This window comes from Frankliniella occidentalis, unplaced genomic scaffold, assembly GCF_000697945.3.
Source record: "Frankliniella occidentalis isolate FOCC.00 unplaced genomic scaffold, Focc_3.1 Scaffold337, whole genome shotgun sequence".
NCBI lineage: Eukaryota > Metazoa > Arthropoda > Insecta > Thysanoptera > Thripidae > Frankliniella > Frankliniella occidentalis.
The window spans coordinates 70,826-84,287 of record NW_026267460.1 but is presented as its reverse complement, the minus strand read 5'-3'; the positions used below and the strand labels follow the sequence as shown (position 1 = coordinate 84,287).

General features: G+C 42.1%; 2 protein-coding genes across 3 annotated transcripts; one reads left to right on the top strand and one right to left on the bottom strand.

Annotated features, from left to right (window-relative positions):
• Positions 1–192: 192 nt before the first annotated feature.
• On the top strand, positions 193–6,767 carry LOC113218060 (poly(A)-specific ribonuclease PARN). Of its 2 annotated transcripts, none has more exons than XR_008011969.1 (16): positions 193–335; positions 1,214–1,436; positions 1,509–1,651; positions 1,728–1,872; positions 2,007–2,166; positions 2,260–2,391; positions 2,502–2,623; positions 2,699–2,817; positions 2,907–3,017; positions 3,166–3,235; positions 3,321–3,376; positions 3,546–3,632; positions 3,731–3,878; positions 4,387–4,515; positions 4,929–6,515; positions 6,629–6,767. XR_008011969.1 is itself a non-coding variant. In XM_026438241.2 (16 exons), exons 1-16 carry the CDS (start codon positions 317–319, stop codon positions 6,703–6,705), a joined length of 1,794 nt encoding a protein of 597 aa, XP_026294026.1. In that variant the 5' UTR covers positions 193–316; the 3' UTR covers positions 6,706–6,767. The 2 variants fall into 2 exon arrangements, 1 of the variants encoding a protein (XP_026294026.1); XM_026438241.2 differs by having other exon boundaries at positions 6,463–6,515.
• Positions 6,768–6,790: 23 nt separating this feature from the next.
• On the bottom strand, positions 6,791–11,909 carry LOC113218067 (protein dimmed). Its single transcript, XM_052274125.1, has 5 exons — positions 11,765–11,909; positions 10,348–10,578; positions 9,912–10,219; positions 9,676–9,812; positions 6,791–9,594 (listed from the first exon to the last, which is right to left on the bottom strand). Exons 2-5 carry the CDS (start codon positions 10,574–10,576, stop codon positions 9,447–9,449), a joined length of 822 nt encoding a protein of 273 aa, XP_052130085.1. The 5' UTR covers positions 10,577–10,578; positions 11,765–11,909; the 3' UTR covers positions 6,791–9,446.
• Between the last annotated feature and the right edge of the window lie 1,553 nt (positions 11,910–13,462).

Sequence of the window (13,462 nt, the reverse complement as noted above, 5' to 3'; positions counted from 1 at the left end):
GCATTTTTGTACCAACACTCAATGTTTATAAGGTTTGATATCTTGAATTAATTTTGTTTCTTACTCAAACAATCTAGCAATGCAAGAAAAACTTGTACTTAAAAGCAAAAAAACTTGAGTCATGGTGCGAGCATTTCTTCATTTTTCTTCGTGCCATTTTTTTTTATTTTTTACTTATGTTTTAGGGTCGACTGGATTGGTCATCAACAATACACAAAACAAATAGCGCTGCACCAATCAGCAGTGTTGTGCTGTATGCCGAGCTGAAAGGCAACTACACTCATTGAACTTTTCGCACGAATTCAGTTCCTCAAAAATGGATGTGACACGAGAAAGTAAGCCGATTTATTCATAGCTGGGATTTCGCTCCTCCTCTCGTTTGTTGCTTTATACTATCTGTATGGTGGTGATGTTTTCTGTCAACTGTCAACGAAAACGTAACCTCATCCCTGCTCTCAATAGACGATTTCAGCGTTAAAGTGAAAGTGGAGCGAGGATGACCCGGAGAGCCTACCACTTTTGAATCTCTAACTTACGTCTTTTAACAAATTCCAATCGCATTGTAAAATAGTTGCTTAGTTTGCTGGTAATAGAACACGTGCACGGCCAGCGGCCCGCGGCCTCCGCCCGCTCTTTCGCTGGAGTTGTCTAATTGTTTGTTATCATTTCTGATTTCTCGACTTTTACTGGACTTCTAGCAGTCTTTTCTCAGAATCAAAAGTTTTAAATTGTAATAATTTCTTGCACACTCTTCTCATATAAGAGAAATGGCTGGCGGCTTCACAGCTTGCATCTACTAAATATTCTTTTGTCAGAGGTTTCTCCTAGCAATGCAATGGTGGACTATTTAGAGGGAGTGTGGACTTCAACCTTTGTGTTACATAGATGTATGTATATGAAAAATAGTAAAGAAACAAATCATCTCATGAAAGAACATAAATAAAAACCTCCAATGATCATGATAATGTCATCAACTTTCCATAAACAAATGCACCAGAAGTCATTCTACAAATGGGTGTAAAAAGGGCTCGTTAACTCAGTGACGTGTCTTAAAACATAAAGCGCCTGAAATATCTTTGGTTTGAATGTATTGTGTGTAAGGGGGAATAACGTGATTTTTTCAAATGTATAATCAGAGTAGTCCATTGCAACTGCGCTGTAAAGCTGATGTACTTGTATTAAATTTTATTTTACTTCAACTTTTTCTCTTCAGATTTCTACACAATCCTCCCAAATCTCAAGAGGGCATTGTCTGATGCCGAATTTATCACCATTGACTTTGAATTTACTGGCCTAACTAGTGGGGGGCGGGATTTGGAACCCATGCCTTTCGATACACCTCGGCAGTACTATGAAAAATTACACCAAAAAGCGTTAGATTTCCTACCTCTACAGTTAGGTCTTTGTATATTTCAATATGATGCGTCTGAAAACAAGTAAGTTAAAACACTCTTGAAAATGAAGATTGCTAACTACATATCATTATAAACAATCTGTTTGGTTTGCAGATACACTTATCAGGCTTATAATTTCTTCATCTTTCCCTTTTCAAAGTTGAAAGGCTTCCCAAACAGCACTTTTCTATGTCAGAGCTCATCAGTAGCATTCCTGTCATCTTGTGGATTTGATTTCAACAAAGCCTTTGGTGCAGGTACGGATATTACAGTAAAACCTGTCTGTATAATTGCAATTTGATTGCAGTATGGGTTGTATACATTTTGTTCTAGGTATTCCTTTTTTGACTCAGCCGGAGGAAGACAAATTGAAATTAAGTATTAAAGATCGTCAACAAAAGATAGTAAGGGAAAACCAAAAAGATTCCTTTGATGTTTCTGTTCCTGAAGATCTCAAAATTGTATTTCAGTCCAATATGTGAGTAGAGCTGAGAAATCGAAGGAATAATATTTGTGTGGTCTCTGGATCACACTTGCTATCCATATGTTCAAATTAAAACATTTTTGTGCCTCCTGAATGAAATATAATTGTACATCTCGTGTCTCCCGTAGGAAAAAAATTAAAGAATTTTTAGAGGACACTTCTGAGAAAAAAGCTGATAGCTTTATTTTAGACCGTTGCAATCGGTTCATGAGAAGACTTCTGTACCAAGAAGTTCCAAAGGAATTTGGAGATACGGTCTATTTAGAAACATGTGATGACTCTGACATGGTAAATATTTATAGTACTAACAGCAACACCTATGAATCTCTTGGTTCACATTTTACTAGGATTAACTTTGGTAATTTTAATTTTACATTGTAGACAATGATGATAATGAGAGGTGGAGGTGAGGAATTTAAAAAACTAAGGGAAGAAGAGAAGAAAAAAAATGAATGGAAGGAATTTGAAGAAGCTGTTGGTCTGTCACACCTGATCAAAGCCATAGCTGAATCTGTGAGTGCACAGTTCATTTGATGTTGTCTAACTTTTATTCTAATCATTTTTGGTAATCCTTGTGTTTTGGTCTCTACAGTGTACAATCAGTAACTGGTATTTTGTTTCAGGGGAAATTAATAGTTGCCCATAATTGTCTTTTGGATATTTGTCATTTAGTCCACCGCTTCCGTTACCCCCTTCCCCCAAATTATGACGAATTCAAGGAAATTGTTCATCACATTTTCCCAAGGTATTCTGCATTGAGAAATTGAATGTATTGATGTCCAATTTAATTTTTCTTTGTGTCTAATTGTTTCTGCTTCAGAATTATAGATACAAAATTTATGGCATTTGAACAACAGTTCAAAGATCTGATTTCAGCTGGCTCATTAGGCCAATTATTGGACACTGTGTCAACAGCACCCTTTGAGATGCCAAAAATTGGTAATTGAGTATAACATAAAATCCTTCATCCATTTTACTTTGTATGGTGGAAGTTCACTCATTAGCTCTTTATTTATTTTGTTTTGCAGAGGGAAATGTGGAAGGACACTCATACAACAACTTGGTTGATAAATCCCATGAAGGGGGCTATGATGCCTTTATTACTGGACAATGCTTCCTTGCTATGTCCCAGTATCTAGGTAAGAGGATGACTTTCCCCTTTTAAACATTATTGCACTGTTATTTTGGTTTGAAATTTCTCTCTCTGATTTTATTACATGATTGTTGTGTGTCTGTACCTGTTCTCCTCTTTATTTTAATCTCAACTTTTAATAAAAACATTTTCAGCTAAAGATCAAGGCATAAAATTCAGCAACATAGGGTCCATAAAAGAAATCCTGTCTCAGATTGAAAACAGGTTTGTCAAATTAATCTACTTATTAACTGTATAATTTCTTGTTGTTTCTTGTCACTTTCTAACACGTTCTATTTCTCTTAACCAGGCTGTATCTAATGAAAATTCAAGATATCCGATACTTGTTACTTGGAGGCCCCGATGGTACGTATATGAATCAATGTTGAGGTAGTTTTTTGTAACTTCATTTTTATTTTTTGTTTGCCTCTTCATTTGCTGTGTCAATTGTGAATCAAATCCTTACAACTAAACTTCTCGTATTATCTAGGATTTCTTTCCATCTTGTTTCATTAAAACAAATTAACATTTACAGTAAAACCACCCCGAAATCATGTATTTCATTTGAGATTTCCAAGAGAATGGAAACAGTATGACATTGTAGAATTGTTCAAACCCTATGGTATGTAGTTGTCTGATTTGTTTTTAATCTCTACAGCTTAATAGTACCAACCATTATCTGACTATCCTCATTCTTATATCCATGATTTCTTTCTTTAGGCCCTGTTTTTATATCTTTTATTGATGAACGGTCTGCATATGTTGCTTTACACAAAAGAGATCAAGCCAAATTTGTCATGAAATCTTTGACAGGAAATGACTTTTACAAGCTGACTTCTTTTGGTGCATATCAGAAACAAATTGAAAGGTATTTAATAACATCCACCTCTGCTCTGTACCCTTCTTATCAGGAAGTTGTTTCTGTCACCTTTTCTTAGTCTTTCACATTTTACCCCTTGAAAACGGCCTCTGGGGTTTTGGTTGTTTTACCCAGGGGTTGGTGAGTGACCCAACTACCCTATGTGCCCACCCTTGGCCAAAAGGGGCCGTCCCTCTCTATATATGCAAAATTGGGGATAGCAAGTCAATTGCGACAGTGTTGGGTTGTGACAAACAACCCAGTCCGTGCCAATGAGGACCCTCTCACCCTCTCATCCAGAGTTCTCTCTGCTCTCATTTGCCAGTCCAAAAAGACCTGTTTTTTGTTTTGTTTTGTTTTTTTTGTTTTGTTTTTTTGTTTTGTTTTGGGGGTGGGGGATAACCAAAGGATCCAGAGGCCTAAGGGGAGTGATCGGGCCGGACTAAGCTCGGAAAAGCTTTCTTCCGATTTGCTTAAAGAAAACAGAAAGAGTAAAAGAGAACTTTTATTATTTCAGGAAATCTCCTCCTCTGGCTCAACCTGCATCTCCTAGCCTGGACCTTGTAAGGAAACGGAAATTAAGGGATTCCACTGATGGTGCCTCAGCATCACCCGATGTATTTAAAAAGCACCGCAGTCTTGACCAGTGAGTAGTTTTTCTTTTTACAAAACGATTTTCGTAGTACAGACTGGGTGACTTTTCTACTATATTTATCTAATAGTTCTCAAACTATCTTTTTTTCATCAGAAGGCTTTATGCTTTAGATTTTCTTTGAAATTCCTTTTACTGGTACTGTGGACTTAGCTTTCTTTCTATGTAATGAAAGTTTGGCAGTTACAAATTATATCAGAGTTTCCAGATTTCAACTCTTGATTCCTGATTTTCGAATTAAAAGAGGCATTAGAGAGGACTTTCTTGACAGTGTTACCTAAAATTGTCTTTTATTACTCATCACTTGATGTGGCTCCTATTCATATAGTAGAAGTCACAATAAATATCTTTCATTTTGTGACAGTTCATTGTGTGCTCACTAGCGTGGTGGTCCTGATTGTTGACAGACGGTATGTGCCAGCTGAGCTGTTGAGCACTCAATACCTCCTGGGCATCATCATGAACCGCTACTACTTGGATTGGCTCCGGCGTCCTGTTCAAAACTTTGCCTCTGAAGCCCTCACTATCACCATCAAGATGCTGTTAGGCTTAGTGCTCATGTCAGCCATTTACTTTGTAATTTGGTTGGAAAGGTTTGGGGTCGGAAAACGGTGATGCGTTTTATTGTGATAAATGATAATTTTATTTTTTACCAAGTTTTCCTTTCAATTTTATATTTTTAACTGAAAATGGAACTCTGATATAATAACTGTGAGTATGGCAAAAACTGGTAAATTGCAGACTTTCCTGGTGATGTTTACTTTTTCAAATTTTGGTTCATTGGAAATTTTTGTGGTATAATGAGTTATCAGTGGGTGATATGGACTCATTTTAATATTCCAAATGTTTCATTGCCTATGTTAAATAACTGTTTTCCTCAGAAATTTTTTTTCTTTTTTTACTGCTGTTTACAGTAGCGCTTGTGGACTTTTATGTGTAGCTTTTTATTTCTTCTAACGACAATGAGAAGTGGAATTAGTATGACAGTAATTACTGTTGGTAGATATTATCAGACTCTCCAACAACGAATGTGATGGTACGTGGGCATGGGCTTCGTACCATTTGCCTGTCGTACTCCAACAAGATAATTTGTGGGCAGCTGTTGAGGAATTATCTGTTAAGTCGAACAGTAAGGGCATTCCCCACTAAATACAAATGGCTGTGAAATAATTTATCTATCTGTTTTATCATATTTTGCTCTTATATACATTTTCTATTGATAGTTTATTATTCTAATATCTGTTGATCTTTTAAATAGTTTAATAAGTCAAAGACAATGCATGTTTTCTATTTTAATAAGGTCATATTTTTAAGAAAAGGTGCACTAAACATGTTTTCTCATAAAGTGAATTTAATTTTGTAATTTAGTAGGTACGAGTGTCGCAGCCACAAGTTTATAGGGAAAAGTTCTTTATTATCATTTTAGTTTTCTTCTAGTAGCCTGTTTTAGATTCTCTTCTGCTTTGATGGAGTTTGTATCTATCACAAGTAGTAAACGCTATTTATCTAATCTCACTGCGTAGAGATGTCTCCTAATAGATCCTATTTGAGAAACTTCTGAACCTCTCTACATGCTGGTGTTAATTTAACTACTATGTTCATTGTCTTTATCTGTTGTGTGCTCTTCTGTAGTTCAGTGGGTTATCAACTCAAAGACATGAGCTGCGTTAGTGGACCACAGCGCGTATCTTACAGTATAGTGTTACATCTTGTTACTAAACTAACACAAGATATAAAATTTTATTTCTTTATAATCTAATCTTAATGCTTTTGAATGTATACATTGTGATGCTAGGGGAAGGAATGTTTGTTTTCCAACCTTTTATCTAAAGCCAGACTGAATGTTGGAACTTTTCATGTTCTTTATAGTGCCCTATCAACTGAAAGGTTTTTTTTCTTGGGCCCTACTATGAACTAATACATTTTCTTTGGGGTTTTCAGACCAAAGCGCAGCATTGACCCGATTCCTGAGGAGACCGAAGTGGACAATATAGGTTTGTGTCGTCCTTTGTCTAACCCATATTTTTTATGGATCGTTCATGATCTTTTAGGATTACATTTACCTAGACATTGTGATTAATAAAAGAAAATTAATTGTGTGTTTCAGGCAGTAGTGATCACACCAGCACAGAAAATCAGAGTCTTGCACCTAAGGAGTTTGCAGAGAGTGAAGTTTGGGGCTAAATGACTTACGTATTTCAGTTCTGTGCTAGTTGGAATAACAGGAGTATAAGAATGTTGTTTTTTTTTTAAAAAAAACCCAGCCATATCAAAAAAAAATTGGGCTTCAAAACCCATGCAACATTTAATTGCTGTAAACATAACATCATAATCACATATTCAGCCTGTGTCAATTTGCCTCAACAGCTTGGCATGGATAAAATTGTTAATGTTTAACCTGTACACATTTTTTACATGTGGTGCAACCGTGACTCTCCCCTTCAAATGAGCAAATGCTTTTCTTTTTAGTTTTTGCTCCTTGTGCTAGCTTTTTTTAGAGATACTCTTCAAATGACTTTAAACATTGGGCACTGCCAATAATTAAAATAAACATGGTCCTTGTATTAGAGCAATATGTGAGCTGTACCCAGAAAAATTTGTAAAATATCTACATCTAAAATAATGTGAGGAAGGCACATTTCCTTTTCTTAAGAACAATTATCACTTCAACCAGTTATAATTCAATAATCCACTTCAAAAATTTCCAAATGATTAAATTTTACTTTAGGTCAACATTTGTATTTGGAATATTTTTGTTTCAAACTTAATTTTTTGCAAGTTGGCTGCGCCATTTACGTTAATCTCATGTTTTTCAATGACTATTGAAGTGAGCACTGAAACAGCTGTCTTGCATTTGTACTTTCTTTTTCATATCTCTCACATTGATTGCTGTAGACAAAAATGAAGCTTTTCTTCTTTGCATTTCTGTTCATATTTCTATTTTCCATCTGCTCCTGAACAGTAGGGTACAATGTTTACTTATTCTCTCTTTTACAAATAGTAATACTTGCCCATTATTAAATTATCTAAGTTCTCTCTTTATTTCTCTCTAACATGTTTAGAATTTTGGCCTCAAAATTTAGTTTTATGTTGTCCTCAGGTTCTTGGCACACAATATTTGGCATTCAGAAGAATCGCTTTAAGATGTCCACATTACAGAAAGCAAAATGTATATTAGGTTTAAAGGTGTACTTCATCTAGAATAGAATAGAAATGACATCTATTTTTTCACTTTCATCATTTTTTTCATCTTCTGAAACCACCACCAGCAATTTTAAACATAAAAAAGGAAAGAGACTGATAGGCATTATGTACAGTGTGGCTATCTACAGAATAATTTACATGGGGGCCAAGGTTATCTTCCTTTCTCTTTAAGCACATGAACATAAAATTAAGGAAGTCAGCTTCATGAGCAATGAGCACTGAGGAACTGCCTCTGGATATCTGAACAAAGGCTGTGTATTTTCTGGCATTTTTCATTCAGGAAGTTAGTAATGTTACCTCTTTGGGCTTCAGTTGACTAATTGTTTATTCTTCAATTTTTTTTATGGTTATTAAGTTGCTTCTCATTTGGCCTCTCCTTATATGGCAAGGTTTAAGGTAACTTAAAAGCAGACCAAAGTGAGATTTTTCTCCTAGAGAGCATCATTTGAAGGAAAAACCAACTTGAAAGATTTTGACCTGGCAAGAATATCTGTCTAGATTTTCCAAACCTTTGGACTATCAAAAAGATAAAATTTCTAGAAAAGCAGAGTAAAACAGCAGAACAGAAATAAACTTTTGATAAAATTTTTAAAAATAACATTGTTGAACATTTTATTGAAAAATGTAGTAACTGGGGAAACTGAGGAAACTCAATTCAGTTGACAAATTCTCTGAGGTAAAAATTGTCACTCCATGAATATGATGACAATCAAGATCTCAAACATTCTTCATGAAAGGTACTTTCCTGCTTGTGATTGTAAAATTACTTTTGTACACATGGAATACTATAATTGTCTTTTCTATTTGAGATGAGTGTGCAAATTCTTTTGCATCACCTACAAGCTTGAGATAGAAAATGTAACATTCTACATTCAATTTTATCTATAACAGAGGCACACACTCACATTCACTCATCTACACACATTCTTGCACTTTACACTCAAACATACTCCCATTCACACATTCATGGAATGTATTTGTATATATTTTCTCCACACAGCGTTCACAACTCGTAAATAATATCATTTTGTAACAACTAATGTGTCATGGTTATATATCTGGTGACCAGCAAGTCTGAATATGAGGTATGACACAAGTTCCTAATCATTATGCCTTTCAGTTCATTTAAAATTAACGGCAAGAATATAATGCATGCTCACTACAATCTATTGAAGAAATTATAAAGGTAAGTCTCCAGAAATTAACCACAACTCATTTATCAGTCCCTACATAAAATTCTACATCAAACCCCAAACACAAAGGTTTGTAATAAAAATACATCAACATACTTTTAACAGTTTCACTCAATGTCTTTACTTCCAGATAACTATCTGGCTTGAAATCTACTCAACAATCTTGTTGTAAATGCTTAAAAACTTAGTTGTCTTTTTCATGATCTGTACTTGCAATACCACCAGTACAAGTTAAAATATTTGCTCAACATTACTCTGGTAGTAACTTTGCCATTCTTCAAAACTTTTCCACGTCAGTAGGTCCATCTCTTCGGGCCCTCTCTGAGGGCCGAGTGAAGCACAACACCAAAGAATCCACTGGAATGCTGAACACCTGTTCCAAATCTTGGTCACATACATGTCTCGAAAATAGGGCCAGACTTTCTAACCACAGGAGTCTATGCAGTTCAGTTAAGGACACAAGGAACTTCGAGCACGTTTCTTCAATGGAGGATAGTGAGTTCGAGAAATTAAGCTCACTATTAAGCCTCAGGCATCAGATGTGATTCCACTCGGATTCCCAAGCTGTAAATTTTCCTGGAACAAACTATTGTTGTTTGGTTCCAAATCATCTGTTTCAGGGCCCTGCTCGTTGCCACTTCCACTTCCATTTGTTTCACAATCTACATCCAGGAACCTGTTTTGGCAACAAAAGAATAAATAAATAACAAAAACTCAAGATGAAATTGGTCATGAAAGAGAAAACGTCGTCACTCACGTGTATGGCTTTTCTTCACCCCTCATTTCACATATGACATTTGTTAATGCCATGATGTAATTTTTGGCCAGTGTAAGCGTCTCTATTTTTGACAGTTTGCGCTCCATCTTAACGTGCGGTATCACCTCTCGTAGTTGCTGCAAAAACCAGGGAGTCCAAATAGTTGCAATGTTACACCCCAGAAGGGAAGTCCCCGACCCGCTACGCTACACCACGTTTGCCACCCGCGGTCTCACCTCGAACGCGTCGTTTAGGGAGTGCATCCTCATGCGCTCCCTCTCGTTGCTCTCCAGCCGCCTCAGGTTCCTCTCCCGCGCCGAGATGCCCGACTTGCGCCGCCGTAGGGGGTGCGCCCCCGCGTGGCTGGTGGCCGACGAGCAGCTCAGCTTGCGCTTGGGCCGCGGCTGCATGGGCGGTAGCTGGGCCATGGCGGTCCGCTCCACTGCGCTGCGCTCGCTCAGCCGCTCACCCGCGCTCGGCCCGCGCTCGGACCCACGCTCACTGCAGCGCTCGCTGCGCTCGCTACCCGAGCTCTCGGAACCGTCTGAAAAAGAGCAATGATCGAATATGGTGCTATAATAATGAATACATGCCACACAGTCACCTATCCTCAAGTGCAAAAAAAGAAGAAAAAAACACCTCCAAGGTCTGTATTCCCCAACCGCCCCTTACCTGCGCTCCGAGCCTTGCTGTGGCCCTGCTTGCCGCCTCGTCCGTGGTGGCCGGCGAGGCTGGAGGTGGACGTCGAGTCCTCGGATCCCAACAGCATATCTTCCACGTCGTGATCTTGGTCGCGGTCCTCCACGTCCACGTCGACCTCCTCGTCGTCGACGTCGTCTTCAAGCCAGAACGCCGCCGCCTCGCCGGCCGACGCTGACGACACTCGTTCCAAGGACTTCATTTCTAGGAAGGAAGAGGACAATAGCATGAAATGTAGATTCCAATGGGTTGATTCGGAGAGGGCGTCACACTGAGCGGCGCTAGGGTATCGGGTAGAACCAAGACGTGGAGGAGGGAAGGGGGCACGGCCGCTTTCTGGACTAGCACACTTTGGGAGCGTCGATAAGGTACTAGTTTTTCTCAGACTCGTTCGACAAATTACGAAGCTCCGCGCCTGCGAGACTCGGGGTAGGCCACCCCGCAGCACACTCATGCACTGCAGGCAAGATGTTGCCTACGTACAAGGCGCCATGAGAGCTTGCATAAGCTGAAGCGAATCCCTTAAAACTTTCATTCAAAACACGACCCATACAGGCGCTCCTTCTCTTCCTTACCCCTACGTCAGAAAAAGGGGTGCTATATAACATCTTTCAAACGCGCTACTGTACAAATACCCCTGTAAAGACACTAAATCTGCTAAGAAAATAGCACCTTTAGGGTCCAGTGGGAGTAGCGCCTCTGTAAAGGCACCATTTCACCAACGCCTCTAAAAAGGCATTTAAAAGCACCTTTGTTTCTCCAGCGTACCTCTCGGTGCACCTCTCCTCCTCAGGTTGTTACGCTTACGCTATCGCCAAAGGCGGTCAGAGTGACAGGCGACAGAGTCCTCTATCACCCATGAGTTCCGGTGTGCGCCGCGACGCCTCACGAGCCGGTCACCTACCTCGGAGCCCCCACACCGGGCCGTGTCCGAAGTGTCGCCAGCAGCGTGTCTCCCTGTCTTCCTCTCCGTCCTACCCATCTCTCTCTCTCTCTCTCTCTAGCTTTTTAAGACACAACGGCCGTGCCGATTCGGAGACTGGTTCGCACGGCGGATGTCCCACCCACCCCACACCCACGCACCTGCAGGTACCATGCGCCGGGGGTTGATAAGGTCACCAGCTATCTACTGTGGTACCTACCCGAAAGGGGGCAGGGTACCGCGCAGCGAGTGGGGATTGCATTCAGGCGTGTGGCTTGCCCGTTCGCTCGTCGCCATAGGACAGGGGGTACGGTAAACGACACCGATGTGTTGCAGGTTTGCCTACCCCGACCACGTTGCGGTGTCTAGCTCTGACACACGGTGCAGTGTGAAAAAACGGTGCTCTGAATATCCCTAAATCGGAGTGTCGTTCAGACTTGCGAACCCCTTAACTGTGGTGCAACTGACCTGTGACAGCTCAGGCTCAGGGATCCATCGGGGACGGGGAGTGGGGCTCTGCAACCCCCCCTGCTCCGAAGACTTGGCGGGCTCAGCAGGAGCCGCGGCGCCGCGGTCGGATCTGCAACACGGGAGAGAGAGACAAGTTAGTTATGAATGCGGTTGAGGTGAGCGTGTCTTAGGTCAGGGTCAGCCGTGGCGGTGCGGCGCGGCCCGCTCCACAATCACAAGTCTCGCACTTTGCCACTTTACACTTCTACACTTTTGTCCAGAGACGGTAAACGCCGAACAACTATATGATGAGACCCTCCGTCGTAGATTCCGCGGCCCGTCCAACAATCGATTGCACACAGATGTAAGTGTCCGTCAGATTCGTATACTTCAGATGACTGATAAAGTGTTTTTTTTTTCTCGACGGCGCGGAAAACGAGGCCTCGCGACAGCCTGATGCAGCAGCCGCTCTGCACCCGCGCAGACGTCGTGGCCTTTCTCTATCTCGTGTGCCTATGTGCTCTTCCCCTGCAATGTCCCGCCGCGCAGACTGGACTCGCAGGACAAGTGACATATGCAGAGGGCGAGGGAAAGGATCCTGGTGTGTGCGGACCCCCCGGAGTGGGTCGGCCTCCTCTGGCCAGGCAGCACCTTCCTGTCCTGTCACTCCGCGCTTGCGGCCCGGCCACCTCCGGGTACCTCCGGGTATCTCTACCGGTACACGTCGCGCCCAGGCCCAGGTGCGGTGTTTTGCAGGTGCGATGGCCTGCCGGACACGTCCAGCAGACCGAAGGGGGAGGGGAGCATGGCAGAAAGCGGGAGGGGACGAGGGGGGGGGGGTACTACACGACACGGGCGCACTTCATCGACCGCGACACCGCGGCTCAGCCAAAGCAAAAGATGAGCAATTTATGGCGAAAACTAAAGCCGCGCAAAGAAACCGCACCATGAGTGCCCTCAGGGGAGAGGAGAAGAGAGGTTCAACAGCGTGCCCGACCCGACCCGACCCGCAGGCCGCGGCAGACTCGGTGGCAGAGCAGGGCAGATAGGGGATTTTTGCAACCGGGGCTCAAATGAGGTCTGCGGGGCGGAGCCGCGCTGCTCAGCTCAGCTTTTGGGGCGGGCAGCGTGGGAGGGGGGGAGAGAGAGAGAGAGAGAGAGAGAGAGAGAGAGAGGGGGGGGGGGGGGGGGGGGGGGGCTCTACCACGAGCAGTCCACATTGCCGACGTAGACTGACGACGACGGGGACAGCTGGGATAGCGATCACCAACTAAGACCTCTCGCCGAGAGCCCAGAGGCCTAGCAGAGCACGGGCGAAGGGCGGGTCGAGCGAATGACGCGAATTTTTTATTTCACCATGTCTCTCTGGCTTTGGAGCACGCTCATCATCATAGCCCAGCCAGCCTCGAGGTGTTCGAGACCGCAGACCCGGCTCGCGGCGATAGATCTATTGTCTCTGCAGAGCGCGTAGAGCGCCAGCGACTCCGCCGCGCTCTGTTGGGAAATTCGATGATAGAGCGGTACGGTACGCGCTCGCGCGCGCCGCGCCGCCTTGGCGGGGTCCTGATCCGAATCGCGTATTAGTGCCCCGCGCTGCACCGTGACCCACAATGCCTGGTCGGTGTGAGACAGATGGAGCGGGAGAGACAGAGACAGACAGATGGAGCGAGGGGGGAGTGAGGGAGAGAGAGAGAGGGGGGAGGGAGAGAGAGAGAG

Bases quoted from the DNA above. Each gene is read 5' to 3' on its own strand.
- LOC113218060 (XM_026438241.2), top strand. The intron at 1,873-2,006 runs GTGAGTAGAGCT...TGTCTCCCGTAG, and splicing joins ATTGTATTTCAGTCCAATAT to GAAAAAAATTAAAGAATTTT. The intron at 4,516-6,462 runs GTGAGTAGTTTT...TGGGGTTTTCAG, and splicing joins AAGCACCGCAGTCTTGACCA to ACCAAAGCGCAGCATTGACC.
- LOC113218067 (XM_052274125.1), bottom strand. From the start codon at position 10,576: ATGAAGTCCTTGGAACGAGTGTCGTCAGCGTCGGCCGGCGAGGCGGCG. The intron at 10,220-10,347 runs GTAAGGGGCGGT...GCTCTTTTTCAG, and splicing joins CAGCAAGGCTCGGAGCGCAG to ACGGTTCCGAGAGCTCGGGT. The intron at 9,813-9,911 runs GTGAGACCGCGG...TGGTTTTTGCAG, and splicing joins CCCTAAACGACGCGTTCGAG to CAACTACGAGAGGTGATACC.